Source organism: Chlorocebus sabaeus, chromosome 15 (genome assembly GCF_047675955.1).
Source record: "Chlorocebus sabaeus isolate Y175 chromosome 15, mChlSab1.0.hap1, whole genome shotgun sequence".
Classification (NCBI taxonomy): domain Eukaryota; kingdom Metazoa; phylum Chordata; class Mammalia; order Primates; family Cercopithecidae; genus Chlorocebus; species Chlorocebus sabaeus.
The window spans coordinates 19,534,809-19,548,112 of NC_132918.1; the positions used below are offsets into that span (position 1 = coordinate 19,534,809).

A 13,304-nucleotide genomic window follows, 5' to 3' on the forward strand; every position below is an offset into this window, starting at 1 on the left:
CAGAGGAGACTGTCTCAAAAAAAAAATAAAAACAAAAAAATCAAATACATATATATACACTTGAATAATTATACTGTTTTAAATAGTTTTTAAAAATAAAAATAGAAAATAGTTTATTTTAATGACAAAAGAGAATTGCTTGCTTTAAAGCAATCTTTCTTTCAAAGAACCCTCAAGGTTACTAGTGTGAGGGCATAGGGTTGAAAGAATGTATTCTGGAATTAAATTAGAAGAAGAAAATTTCTACAGAATTTCTCTGTCAAAGAATAAGTGTAAAATTATCTTTCTTGAATAAGTGGGAAAAAAATTAGTTACACTGGATATCATGAAAATATAACTTCCTTATCAAAGTCCACATTTAAAATTAACACATAGGTAAAAATTTGTAAACAGCAAGGCTTTTACATAAATTTTACTTTTCAAAAGCTAAAAAACACTTATCAGAACATACAAATACTTTTAAAACATCTGTGTAATATTTGAAAGTGTAAGTATAAGGCCGGGCGCAGTGGCTCATGCTTGTAACCCCAACATTTTGGAAGGCCGAGACGGGTAGATCACCTGAGGTTGGGAGTTCGAGACCAGTCTGACTAACGTGGAGAAACCCTGTCTCTAAAAATACAAAATTAGCCAGGTGTGGTGGTGCATGCCTGTAATCCCAGCTACTCAGAAGGCTGAGGCAGGAGAATCGCTTGAACCTGGGAGGCGGAGATTGCAGTGAACCAATTGAGCCATTGCACTCCAGCCTGGGCAATAGGAGCGAAATTCCATCTCAAAAAAAAAAAAAAAAAAAAAAAATGTGTAAGTATAGGCCAGGTGCTATACTTTGTACTTTGGGAGGCTGAGGCGGGTGGATCACTCGAGGTCAGGAGTTCAAGACCAGCCTGGCAAACATGGTGAAACACCATCTCTACTAAAAATACAAAAATTAGCCAGGCTTGGTGGTGGGTGCCTATAATCCCAGCTACCTGGGAGCCTGAGGCAGGATAATCTCTTGAACCCAGGAGGCAGAGGTTGCAGTGAGCCGTGATCACGTCACTGCACTCCAGCCTGGGCGAGAAAGTGAGACTCTGTTTCAAAAAAAAAAAAGTTCAAGTATAGACACCCATCAGAGACTCAATGAAGGAGTTATGCTTTATCAACTACCACTCCTTAAGTTCCAGGAACTAAAACATTCAAGGGAGTTTTATACAAACACTTCTCTCAGTAATTGCGAAACCACTATGTTCATAACATTCCACAATCACCAGATCCTTGTTACAGTACCAAAGCTAAAAATGAGCTGCAAAATAAAGATATTACAATCTAAAGGTATAAAACAAATTATGCATGCATGATGTTTTTTTCTAGTTTAACTTCAGCATTAGCACAAATTATTTTACCACTGATCTTCAACAGAATATAGTCTCCTATATCACAAAGATTCCCAAAATGGTGAATTTAGATATGGTTTTAGCTGAATTTTTTTAAGCATTTTTAATTTTGCTATTGAGTTTCAGAAGACAAACTGCTTTCAATGTGCCTATATTCTAAAATATAGAATCTATTATAAAGTTTTTCCTTAGGACTAACTGCTTTTAAAAAATAAACCCCCAAAAGAATCAAATTCAGTCCTTCCGCTACCTCAGTGTAAGTTTTTCTCCTAAATTAGACTATTCAGAAAAAATACTTTTATTTGTAATAACCATTATAATAATTGGTTTAGGCAAGATTATCCATGAATGGTAAGACCATTGGGCAAAATGTTTTGGGGGACTAGAGTATTCATATAATCTCAAAGAATCACCTCCCAAATGATTAACTATAAAAAGTCATAAAGCAATTTCCACCTTTTAATAATCAAAAAGATAGTGAACTCAAAAATAACAATTATGAAATATGAATTTGACAATAAAGTAAAAAAGCAATGTTATAAAGCTTTGTCAATGTAATAAGGGGAAAAGAGAAATCTCTTTGAAGTTCAAGGTCCAGTTTTGGCTCAGCAAGGTGGCTTGCGCCTATAATCCCACCTACTCAGGATGCTGAGGTGGGAGGATCGCCTCAGGAGTTCAAGGCCAGTCTGAGTGACAGAACAAGACCCTGTCTCTAAAAAAAAATTTTTTTTAATTAGCCAGGCATAGTGTATTCCCAGCTACTCACAAAGATCATTTGAGCCCAGGAGTTCAAGGCTGCAGTGAGCCATGACTGAGCCACTGGACTTCAGTTTGGGCGACAGAGTAAGACTCTGTCTCTTAAAAAAAAAAACACACACTCAGCTTTGTATTGTGGGTTACTAAGTCTCAATGTTATCATCTGAAAAAGGGAGATAATCACATCTGCCTCTGAGTATTATCATGAAGACTAAATAAAAATAAGTGCAGCTTGAGTCTGGGAGGTTGAGGCTGCGGTGAGCTGTGACTATGTCACTGCACTTTAGCCTGGGTGATGGAGGAACACACTGACTCAAAAAATGAAAAATAAATGAAAATAAATGACTGCAGTCAGGCAAAGTGGCTCATGCCATAATCCCAGCACTTTGAAAGGTCAGTGTGGGAGGATTGCTTGGGTACAGGAGTTCAAGACCTACCTGGGCAACATAGGGAGACCTTGTCTCTACAAAAAAATTAAAAATGAGCCAGACACAGTGGTGTGTGCCTACAGTCCCAACTACTTGGGAGGCTGAGGTAGGAGGATTGCTTGAGCCTGGGCAGTTAAAGCTGCAGTGAGCCGTGATTACACCACTGTACTCAGTCTGGGTAACAGAGTAGGAATGTGCCTCAAAAAAAAAAAAAAAAAGTGCCAAATACTTATCACAGTTCTTTTTCTTTTGTTCCATTTTTTTTGGTTGAGGTTCTTTTTTTTTTTGAGAGGGAGTCTCGCTCTGTCACCCAGGTTGAAGTGCAGTGGCACGATTACAGGCGTGAGCCACTGCACTCGGTCTCAGTAACATTTCTGAATAACACTAATTTTAATTCTTTAAAAGTTTTTTTCTTTAATTGACAGAAATTTTTCTATTATATTTCACTAAGATAAGAGACTATTGCTATAATTCAATACCGTCTAGAAAATCCTAGCCAATGATTAAAAATAAAAAAGGCAGCCGGGCGCGGTGGCTCACGCCCGTAATCCCAGCACTTTGGGAGGCTGAGGCGGGCGGATCACGAGGTCAGGAGATCGAGACCATCCTGGCTAACACGGTGAAACCCCGTCTCTACTAAAATACAAAAAAAATTAGCCGGGCGTGGTGGCGGGTACCTGTAGTTCCAGCTACTCGGGAGGCTGAGGCAGGAGAATGGTGTGAACCCAGGAGGCAGAACTTGCAGTGAGCCGAGATCGCGCCACTGCACCCCAGCCTGGGGGACAGCGAGACTCCGTCTCAAAAAAAAAATAAAAAATAAAATAAATTTAAAAAATTAAAAAAATTAAAAAGGCTGGGTGCAGGGGCTCACACTTGTAATCCTAGCACTTTGGGAGGCCAAGGTGGGTGGATAACCTGAGGTCAGGAGATCAAGACCAGCCTGGCCAACATGGCGAAATCCCATCTCTATTAAAACTACAAAAATTAGCCAGGCATGGTGGTGCGTGCCTGTAATCCCAGCTACTCAGGAGGCTGAGGCAGGAGAATCACTTGAACTTGGGAGGCGGAGGTTGCAGTGAGCCGAGATCACACCACTACACTCCAGGCTGGGTGACAGAGTGAGACTCTGTCTCAGAAAACATAAAATAAATAAATAAGATATAGAAAAGAAGAGGCAAAACTGCTACTTGCAGATGACATTATCTACCTTAAAAATTCTAAGACAGGTAAATTATTAGTAAGGTGGAAAGTCTGATTTAAACATACAAAAAGAAAACAGTATATAATAGGTCTATGAGAAGACCCCATTAACAAAAGCACATGATTATAAAATATAGGAACAGGCCGGGCACAGTGGCTCAGGCCTGTAATCTCAGCACTTTCAGAGGCCAAGGCAGATGGATCACCTGAGGTAAGGAGTTCCAGACCAGCCTGGCCAACATGGTGAAACCCTGTCTTCACTAAAAATATAAAAATGAGCCAGGCATGATGGCACCTTGCCTGTAATCCCAGCTACTCAAGAGACTGAGGCTGGAGAATCGCTTGAACCCGGGAGGCAGAGGTTGCAGTAAGCCAAGATCACGCTACTGTACTCCAGCCTAGATGACAGAGCAAGACTCCATCTCAAAAAAAAAAAAAAAAAAAAAAAATTAAATAATGAATCAAGCCATTCCATAACATATATCAAAGTTAACTATAATACTACAATAATTAAACCAATAGCGGTATGTGCAAAAATAGATCTCTCCCCTAAAATCAATGACACAACAGAAAGTACCTATGCACATTGTGAGAAATTTAGTATATAACAGAGTTACCATTTCAAATCAGTGATAAAAGGACACTCTGTCCAATAATGGTATTAGAATAAATTTTGAAAAATAAAAAGTTGTGTCAGTACCTTATAAATGACTAAACCCCTAGGCCGGGCGCAGTGGCTCACGCCTGTAATCCCAGCACTTTGGGAGGCCGAGGCGGGCGGATCACAAGGTCAGGAGATCGAGACCATGGTGAAACCCCATCTCTACTAAAAAATAGAAAAAAATTAGCCGGGCGCAGTGGCGGGCGCCTGTAGTCCCAGCTACTCGGGAGGCTGAGGTAGGAGAATGGCGTGAACCCGGGAGGCGGAGCTTGCAGTGAGCCGAGATTGCGCCACTGCCCTCCAGCCTGGGCGACAGAGCGAGACTCCGTCTCAAAAAAAAAATAAAAATAAAAATAAAAAATAAATAAATAAATAAATGACTAAACCCCAAAATACCAGATTCACTGAAAAGATAATCACTTTAAAAGTTTCATAATAGGTCAGGCACAGTGGCTCACACCTACAATCCCAGCACTTAGGCCAAGGCAGGTGAGTCACTTGAGGTCACGAGTTTGGGACCAGCCTGGCCAACATGGCAAAACCCTGTCTCTACTAAAAATACAAAAATTAGCCAGGCATGGTGGCATATGCCTGTAATCCCAGCTACTTGGGAGGCTGAGGCAGGAGAATCACTTGAACCCAGGAGGCAGAGGCTGCAGTGAGCCAGGATCATGCCACTGCACTCCAGCTTGGGCGACAGAGCAAGACACTGTCTCAAAAAACAAACAAAAATTAGCTGGGTGTTGTGGCGTGGGTGTTGTGGCGTGCACCTATAATCCCAGCTACTTAGGAGGCTGAGGCAGGAGGATTGTTAGAACCCAAGTGGCAAAGGTTGCAGTAAGACAAGATCACACCACTGGGTTCCACCCTGGGAAACAAAGCGAGACTCTGTTTCAAAAAAAAAAAGAAAAAAAAAAAGTTGCATAATAGAAGAAAAATAGAACATTTTTAAATGAAAAACACATCTACCTAAGACAGCAAGTCCAGAAACTATCAAGGAAATTCTTAAAAAGGGCAGATTTGATTAAATAAAAACAAAAAACTCCAGACTAGCAACAGATTGGGGAAATGCTGGCAAATTTAACAAAATGTCAATGTCCTGTCAACAAATTAATAAGAAAAATAATACAACAGCAAATGGGTAAAATAGGAATAAACAATCCAGAAGAAATATAAATTATCATTAATATATAAAAGATACTTGTAAAAATAAGTTACCATTTTTTTGCCAATCCGACAGTCAAAAATTTAAAAGACAGATAACATGCAATGGGAATACAAGGAAGAAGTTTCACTAGTCCTGTTGTTAAGAATGTAAATTAAGCTCTTTTGGGAAACAATATCAAATTTTGAGATAGGCATATCTTTGATTATATTTGCAAGAATATATATTAAATATAAGGAGATTCCTTCAACATTATTTGAAATAGTGAGTTGATGAAGACAACTTTAAATGTTCATCAACCCGAAAAAAGATTAAACATATTATGATGGCTGGGTGCAATGGCTCATGCCTGTAATTCCTACACCCTGAGAGGCCGAGGCAGGAGAATCACTTGAGCACAGGAGCTGGAGACCAGCCCTGTCTCTACAAAATACAAAAAAAAAATTAGCTGAGCCTAGTGGTATGCACCGTAATCCCAGCTACTCAAGAGGCTAAGGTGGGAGGACTGCTTGAACCCAGGGTGGTTGAGGCTGCAAAGGACCTAGATCATGCCACTGCACTCCAGTGTAGGCAACAGAATCAGACTCTGTCTCTTAAAACAATAACAACAACAACAATTGTAGAACACTATATTACCAACTTTAAAGAGGTCTGTCTATCCTGGCATGGAAAGATGACCATGATTTTTTAAATCAAGTTGCAGATGCATGTGTGGAAATATGAACTCATTTATTGGAAAAATGAAAGGGTATGTCTATGTGTGTGTATGCACATATACATCTCTACTTATAAATATACCGATATGATATAGAATATCCCAAACTGTTAACGATGGCTACCTCTAGAAGGTGGGAGCGAGACAGCCATAAAAAAGAATGAAATCACATCTTCTAGACCAGCATGGATGGAATTGAAGGCCATTATCCCTAGTGAAAAAAATCAGAAACAGAAAGCCAGATACAACATAATCTCTTATAAGCAAGAGCTAAACAAAAGACACACATGGACATAAAGAGGGAATAACAGACATTGGAGACTACAAAAGGTGGGAGGGGGATAAGGGTTGAAAAATACCTATCGGGTACAGGTAATTTTCTAGGTTTTACTGTTTACTGTTCAGGTGATGGGTACACTAAGTGACCAGACTTCACCGCTACATGATATAAGCATGTAAGAAAGAAAGAAATTTGCGCTTGTACCCTTTAAATATATGGAAATGAACTAATAAAATAAAATAAGGTGGGAGTGAGAGACTACAGGGGAACTTTATGTGTGTGTGTGTATATATAAAAATTTTTTCTTTGAGACAGGGTCTTACTCTGTTGCCCAGGCTGGAGTGCAGTGGTGCAATCACAGCTCACTGCAGCCTTGACTTCCTGGCCTCAGGTGATTCTCCCACCTCACCCTCTGAGTAGCTAGGATAACAGGCTAATTTTTTTGTAGAGATAGGGTTTCACCCCATTCAGCTCAGGCTGGTCTCCAACTCCTGCGCTCAAGTGATTCACCTACCCTGACCTCCCAAAATGTTGGGATTACAGGCATGAACCACTGCACCCAGCCTCTTTCTGTATTTCTGTATTTTTAATATTTAGTTTTAGTGCCTTGCCTTTGTGATCTGTATTTGGCCACTGGTGTCATTTTTGTTTCTATTATCATTCTCAGTCACATTCCTACATAGGTTAGCTGTCAAGCACAGTGCTTGCAACATAGAGCAGACAGACAATAAATAATCGTTCCATTCTTTCTGACATTTCCTCCTGAATACCTCATAAGCACCTAGAACTCAAAATTCAGGGAACTGTTTCAGCCAATAAATTAACTTCTCCCACAAATCTCTTCCACAGTCTCTCTTAAACAAGAAACCTATGATTGTCCAACTCCCGTCACCCCCATAAGACTACCTTTAATTCTACTGATACTGCCCCTTAAAATTTCCACTGAATCCATATACTCTTTTCTCTCTCCTTAAAATCTCTCACCTGGGCCGGGCGCGGTGGCTCAAGCCTGTAATCCCAGCACTTTGGGAGGCCGAGACGGACGGATCACGAGGTCAGGAGATCGAGACCATCCTGACTAACACGGTGAAACCCCATCTCTACTAAAAAATACAAAAAACTAGCTGGGCGAGGTGGCGGGCGCCTGTAGTCCCAGCTACTCGGGAGGCTGAGGCAGGAGAATGGTGTGAAACCAGGAGGCGGAGCTTGCAGTGAGCTGAGATCCGGCCACTGCACTCCAGCCTGGGCGACAGAGCGAGACTCTGTCTCAAAAAAAAAAAAAACCTCTCACCTGGACTACTTCAAAAGCCTCCAAATCAGTTTCACCCATCACCAATCCATCTCCCATACTGATTTCAAGTGTTATCTTTCTAAAATGGAAATCTGATTATGTATTTCTCTTACTTAAAATTTTCATCAATGAGAAAAAGTCTGAACTCTGCAGTATGACATTCAAGGGTCTTCACAATCTAGCCCCTATGAACTTTCTTGGCCTCATTTCTCACCAGTGCCTACTTCATACTTTATATCCTAATAAGGAATGAATATGAGACTAACAACCAAACTGATCTTAATTCTCCAAACTTAGTGGTTGTTTAATGCCTTTAACACCCATCTAACATCATTATTCACCAGGCAAACTCCTAGTTATCCTTTAAAAGCCTCAGACATTTCCTCCAGGAAGGTTTCCATCATCCCAAACTCCTCCCCAATATCCATTCCTGCAAATACCTTACATACGTACTTCAAATTTAATTGTTTCTATTGTAACTCATGTCTTTCCCTCCGCAAGTCTCTTAGTTCCTTAAAGGCAGAGCCTTACCTATCTCTACATTCTCTGCGCTACGACAGCATCATGTGCCTGGATTACAGATGTTCAACAATATTTACTAAACTCAGTTTGAATAATCTCTGGTAATATTTGAAATCTTAAGCAAGATCGGAATTTTTAAAATTCATGTTTAAATTAGGCTCATTTCAATCATAAAAAAAAAACAACAGACACTAAAATTGTAAAAGGGGGGTGGGAGTTGCATTCAAAAGCCATCATGAACTAAGGACCTCTGGGGAGAACTTTTCTATACAGAGTTGCTTCTTTCTCCTTTGCTTCCTCAGTTCCTGCTTCTTCACAACTTCCATTTGCACATTGTCAGTTCTGGCCTCACCAGACTCTCTCTGCAACTCCAGCTTCAGTTCCCAGTGCTGACCAATTTTATCTCCATATTATCTCATTCAAATTTCTGAGGGTTTTTTGTGTTTGGTTTTGGTTTTTTGGCACCAGGCTAGCATGCTCTATTTTTTTCTCTCTCTGGCCAAGCTATGGATAAGCTGCCCTAGGGTTAGGTGCCATGGCTGAAGCTCCAAGACCAATCAGCTAACATCCCCTCAACCCTCAAGATACTACTTGTATTTCCTCAGAACCATTACTAAAGTATATTTCTAAAATAATCTTGCATTTCTTTCAAAAACAAGTCTTGCCAAGACTTGTTCACAGTAAGAAAAACTCCACATACTTCTTCACTGAAGCAGCTATTCCAAATATGCAAAGAGTTAACAATCTTTTATTTCTAGATGTGCACAGAAGGAATCCTCTGTATTGTTATTACTGCTTGGCAGCAGTGGTTTAAAAAGAACTTTTACAAGCTTTCTGCAAAAATTTCCATACACATATAATGTAAAGATACGAGCAGTCCAGATGTTGCCTTGGTAAAGTCTATCCCATAATTTCAAGTAATTTTATATAAGGATAAGCACATACATTGACAGTTTATCACTAATTAGCAAAACCTGTTTCTCTTCCTCCAAACTAATAACACTAGATAATAATTGAAGGCCCCTCACTGGAAACCTTCCTTGCTAGGAAACGACGAGTGCAGGCCATGAGAAAGGCATCTAACTAAGATGTGGTGTCCAATAAAATTGAATTTTCAGTGCTATTAATCTCTTGCTTAAAAATTAGATATAAATTGGTTGGCCAAGATAGTTCATGCCTGTAATCCCAGCACTTTGGGAGACCGAGGTGGGCAGATCACTTGAGGTCAGGAGTTCGAGACCAACCTGGCGAACATGGTGAAAACCCGTCTCTACTAAAACACAAAAATTAGCTGGGCATGGTGGCGCACGCCTGTAGTCCCAGCTACTCAGGAGGCAGAGGCAGGAGAATCGCTTGAACCTGAGAGATGGAGTTTGCAATGAGCTGAGATCACGCCACTGCACTCCAGCCTGGGCGACAGAGCGAGACTCCATCTCCAAAAAAATAAATAAATAAAATAAAAATAAAAACTAGAAAAAAATTAAATGTTATTTGATCTAGAGATAACATGTTTTCACTGAGATCAAGCTTAACAGAATAACAACACTATACACACCTTTGAAAAGAGAGGGCAATTTATTCACTAAAAAATGCTGGCTATTAAATGAGTCAACATTCACTGGAAGGAAATATTGTTAGAAAAGGGTAGTGGAGCCAGGTACGGTGGCTCACACCTGTAATCCCAGCACTTTGAGAGGGTGAGGCAGGAGGATCACTTGAGCCCAGGAGTTTGAGATCAGCCTGGGCAACACAGTGAGACCTTGTCTCTATTTAAAAAAGAAAGAAAGAAAGAAAAGGGTAGAGGGATAGAGGAAATGCTATGTAATAACGGCCCTTCAGAAGATTGGAGAGAAAAGAAAACTTTTTCAAATGCAGAATGTTCTTACATTTCTTGGAATAAAGGAAGCATTTTCTATTTTAAAATCAGGTAGGTGTTCTAGTTAGCCAACCTGTTTATTAACTATCCTTGTCCGTGACTCATTTTAGCTTCATCTATATTAATGAGCAGCTGACTATGTAATACCACAATCATCAGTTTAGACTATACAAACACATAATCTTAACAGATCTAATTTCAGAGGACAGAAATTTGGTACAATTTAGAGTGCTGATATTGTCTTTAAATGAGGCTTGAAATGAAGGTACCATTAGAAAGCTTTCACTGAACAAAGACCAGTATACAATGGGCAAGAGGTTATCTGTGCCTCAGCAAAATTTCACAGATTTTAGAAGACAATGTTACCTTGAATGTCTTCGAAAATTTTTAGTCAAACACTACAGAAGCTGTATGTCCTTATTCTCTTCTTTTTAATAACTGGAGCAATAAGCCAAGATAATTTGCTATCTAAATTCATGAAGTACAGCAAGACTTTGATTTCTTCTCAAAGGAGAAGTTTACAACGATTTTCATTTACTAACTAGGCCTATTTACATGTGTCAAACCAATATAAATGGGAAAAAAGAAAGAAGCACTAATTTCTTACCTTTCATAGACTCATTGGAGAAGATGATCTCAATTTAATAAGCCAAGAATTTATTGAAAGCCTTAGGGCCAGGCGCAGTGGCTCATGCCTGTAATCCCAGCACTTTGGGCGGCCAAGACGAGCGCATCATTTGAGGCCAGGAGATCAAGACAAGCCTGGCCAACATGGTGAAACCCCGGCTCTACTAAAAATACAAAAATTAGCCCGGTGTGGTGGCGCATGCCTGTAATACCAGCTACTCGGGAGGCTAAGGCAAGTGAACTGCTTGAACCCGGGAGGCAGAGGGTGCAGTGAGCCAAGATCATGCCACTGCACTCCAGCATGGGTAACAGGGTAAGGCCCTGTCTCAAAAACCAACAAACAAAAACAAAATAAAAGAATAAAGTGAAACATCTCATTCATCAAATTACAAGTAAGGGTTTTTAAAAAAAGCAAAGGAAGCTTTTTTCTCACCTTGCAAAGTTCATGGCTGACCATCCTCAAGTCAAAACAGTTCTTGTGACAACTACAAACTTTAAAAAAATATACACAGATTTCTTGGTACTGATTTAAAATCAAAACCTCCTTATTCAATTTTACCTGTTTAAACACAAAGGTATCATACTGTCCTATATAACTCCAATAAACTACTCCTGCATACAGTCAGGCTAATAATAAACAGAGGCCAGAGGCTTCATGGCAGCAAACTAGTAAGTCCTTACATCAAATCAACACAACATTTAGGGGCTTAGATTTTCTTTGAAATCAAAACAAGAGAGGCAGTTTGAGAGTTTGCTATCTTCACTGATCCTCTCAGGAATGTAAAAGTATGCACTACAATTTCAACCTACCACTGCTTGAGTTTTTTAAAGCAATTTACTTCTACCTGGACAAGCAGTAAGGCAAGTCACAGTAGCTGGGTTTTTTGTGACTTCTCAGTCTCAAACCTTTATGGTCACACTAACATTTCACATTTCTAATGCTCCTAAACATAATTATCTCTAAAAAAAAAAAAAAAAAAAAAAAAAAAAAATTCAAACCACAACTGAATTTAAAGGAAGGGGGCACTTTGCGTCACTGATAGAAAATGATTTAACACAATGAACTCAGAACTGGGTTTTTTCTTGTAACCATAGTAAGAGAGTGAAGATCAGAGAATTTAAAACTGCAACTAGGCTAGTCTCCTCACTTTGCAGTATCTCACCCTATCGGGTAGTCGTTGAAACAACACCGAGAAAGAAAGGCTCACAAAATTTTGATTTACCCACATGCAACTTAATCTTGACGAGACATAAGTACCCACTGCACGTCCCTGAAAACGCATCGACTTGATTCTTAAATACAACCCCTATGTCTAATATACTGGCAGTGCAGATACACTACGTGAACACAACGGGGATGAAGATATATCTAAGAGAACGAGAGGCGTTAGGCCTGCTGGTAATCAAAACGGCCAGCTAACTGAAGTAGTCCCGTTTTCTATCCCCACAGCAAACAGAGTTAACTAAAGCACCACTTGGAACCCTCAACTCGCAACCCCAAATACACCCAGACTTAAGGATGCAAGGCCACTACAAAGCTCGTCCACACCAGGTGCACCTACTCTATCCCTTAGGTTCCTCCTCGGACCCTACTCTGGCCCCTCGGGACCCCGCACTGCCATACCTGGGTACCCCTCCAGTCCTGCGTCCCCTTGCTTCGCCCCCACCCCCATCACTTCGTCACTCGCCCTGAGTCACCGGAGCCGCCCGCCCGCCCAGCCCAACCCGCCTACAACACCTCCAGCCCCTCACCCTCCCCTCCTCCATGCCGAGTGGAGCCGGCCTGTCCCCTCCCGCCCACCGCCCTGCCCCAGGACACTCACCCGCGGTAGTAGGCTTTCACCCGGACCTGGTGGGAATGGTCCCCGCTGCCGCCGCCTGCGACCGTGTGGGACATGGTGCTGCTGTCCCTCTGAGTCGGCATCTCCTCACTCCCCCGCCTCAACACTGGAGGCCGGGGGTGCGGGGGGGCGCTCCGGACCCCGTGGGGGACTCCGCCGCCCGCGCCTGTCGGAGAGCCGCGGCCGTCAGCCCACCTACCTGCCCACCTCGCCCGCAGCGCCGACCCAAGGGTCGCCTCGCCGGAGCAGCCGGAACCGCGCGGCTCCTCCCACTCCCCGTAGGCGCCGCCGCCTCTATAGCCGCCCGGGCCCAGGACACCTCCTGCGTCGGTCCCTCCCACTTCGCTCGCTCCAAAGGCCCACATTCCGGGGTAGGGCGGACGCAACCATCTAGCCAGCTCAAGGAGCCTCAATGCCGGGCTGAACCATCCTTACGGGGGCAGAGAAAGGGGACAGAGGGAATGGGAGACGCTGCTTATGGCATCAAACAGGCCAGGAGGGGTGCTTTCACGCGAGCTGTGAAAGAGACAATGACCAGCTCTAGATCACTAAAGTCTCTTCCCTGCAGG

The 13,304-nt window shown here is 41.7% G+C and overlaps 1 protein-coding gene across 3 annotated transcripts in view; it reads right to left on the reverse strand.

Annotated features, from left to right (window-relative positions):
* PRKCI (protein kinase C iota) overlaps nucleotides 1-13,093 on the reverse strand; it is an 84,641-nt gene extending 71,548 nt beyond the window's left edge. The window contains exon 1 of one of the 3 annotated variants that reach the window (XM_037988570.2): nucleotides 12,718-13,093. In XM_037988570.2, coding sequence (XP_037844498.1) covers nucleotides 12,718-12,818 — 101 coding nt within the window. In that variant the 5' untranslated portion in view covers nucleotides 12,819-13,093. Of the gene's footprint in view, nucleotides 1-11,327; nucleotides 11,387-12,717 lie in introns of those variants that run through there. The other 2 variants (XM_037988568.2, XM_037988569.2) reach the window with 2 other exon arrangements.
* Between the last annotated feature and the right edge of the window lie 211 nt (nucleotides 13,094-13,304).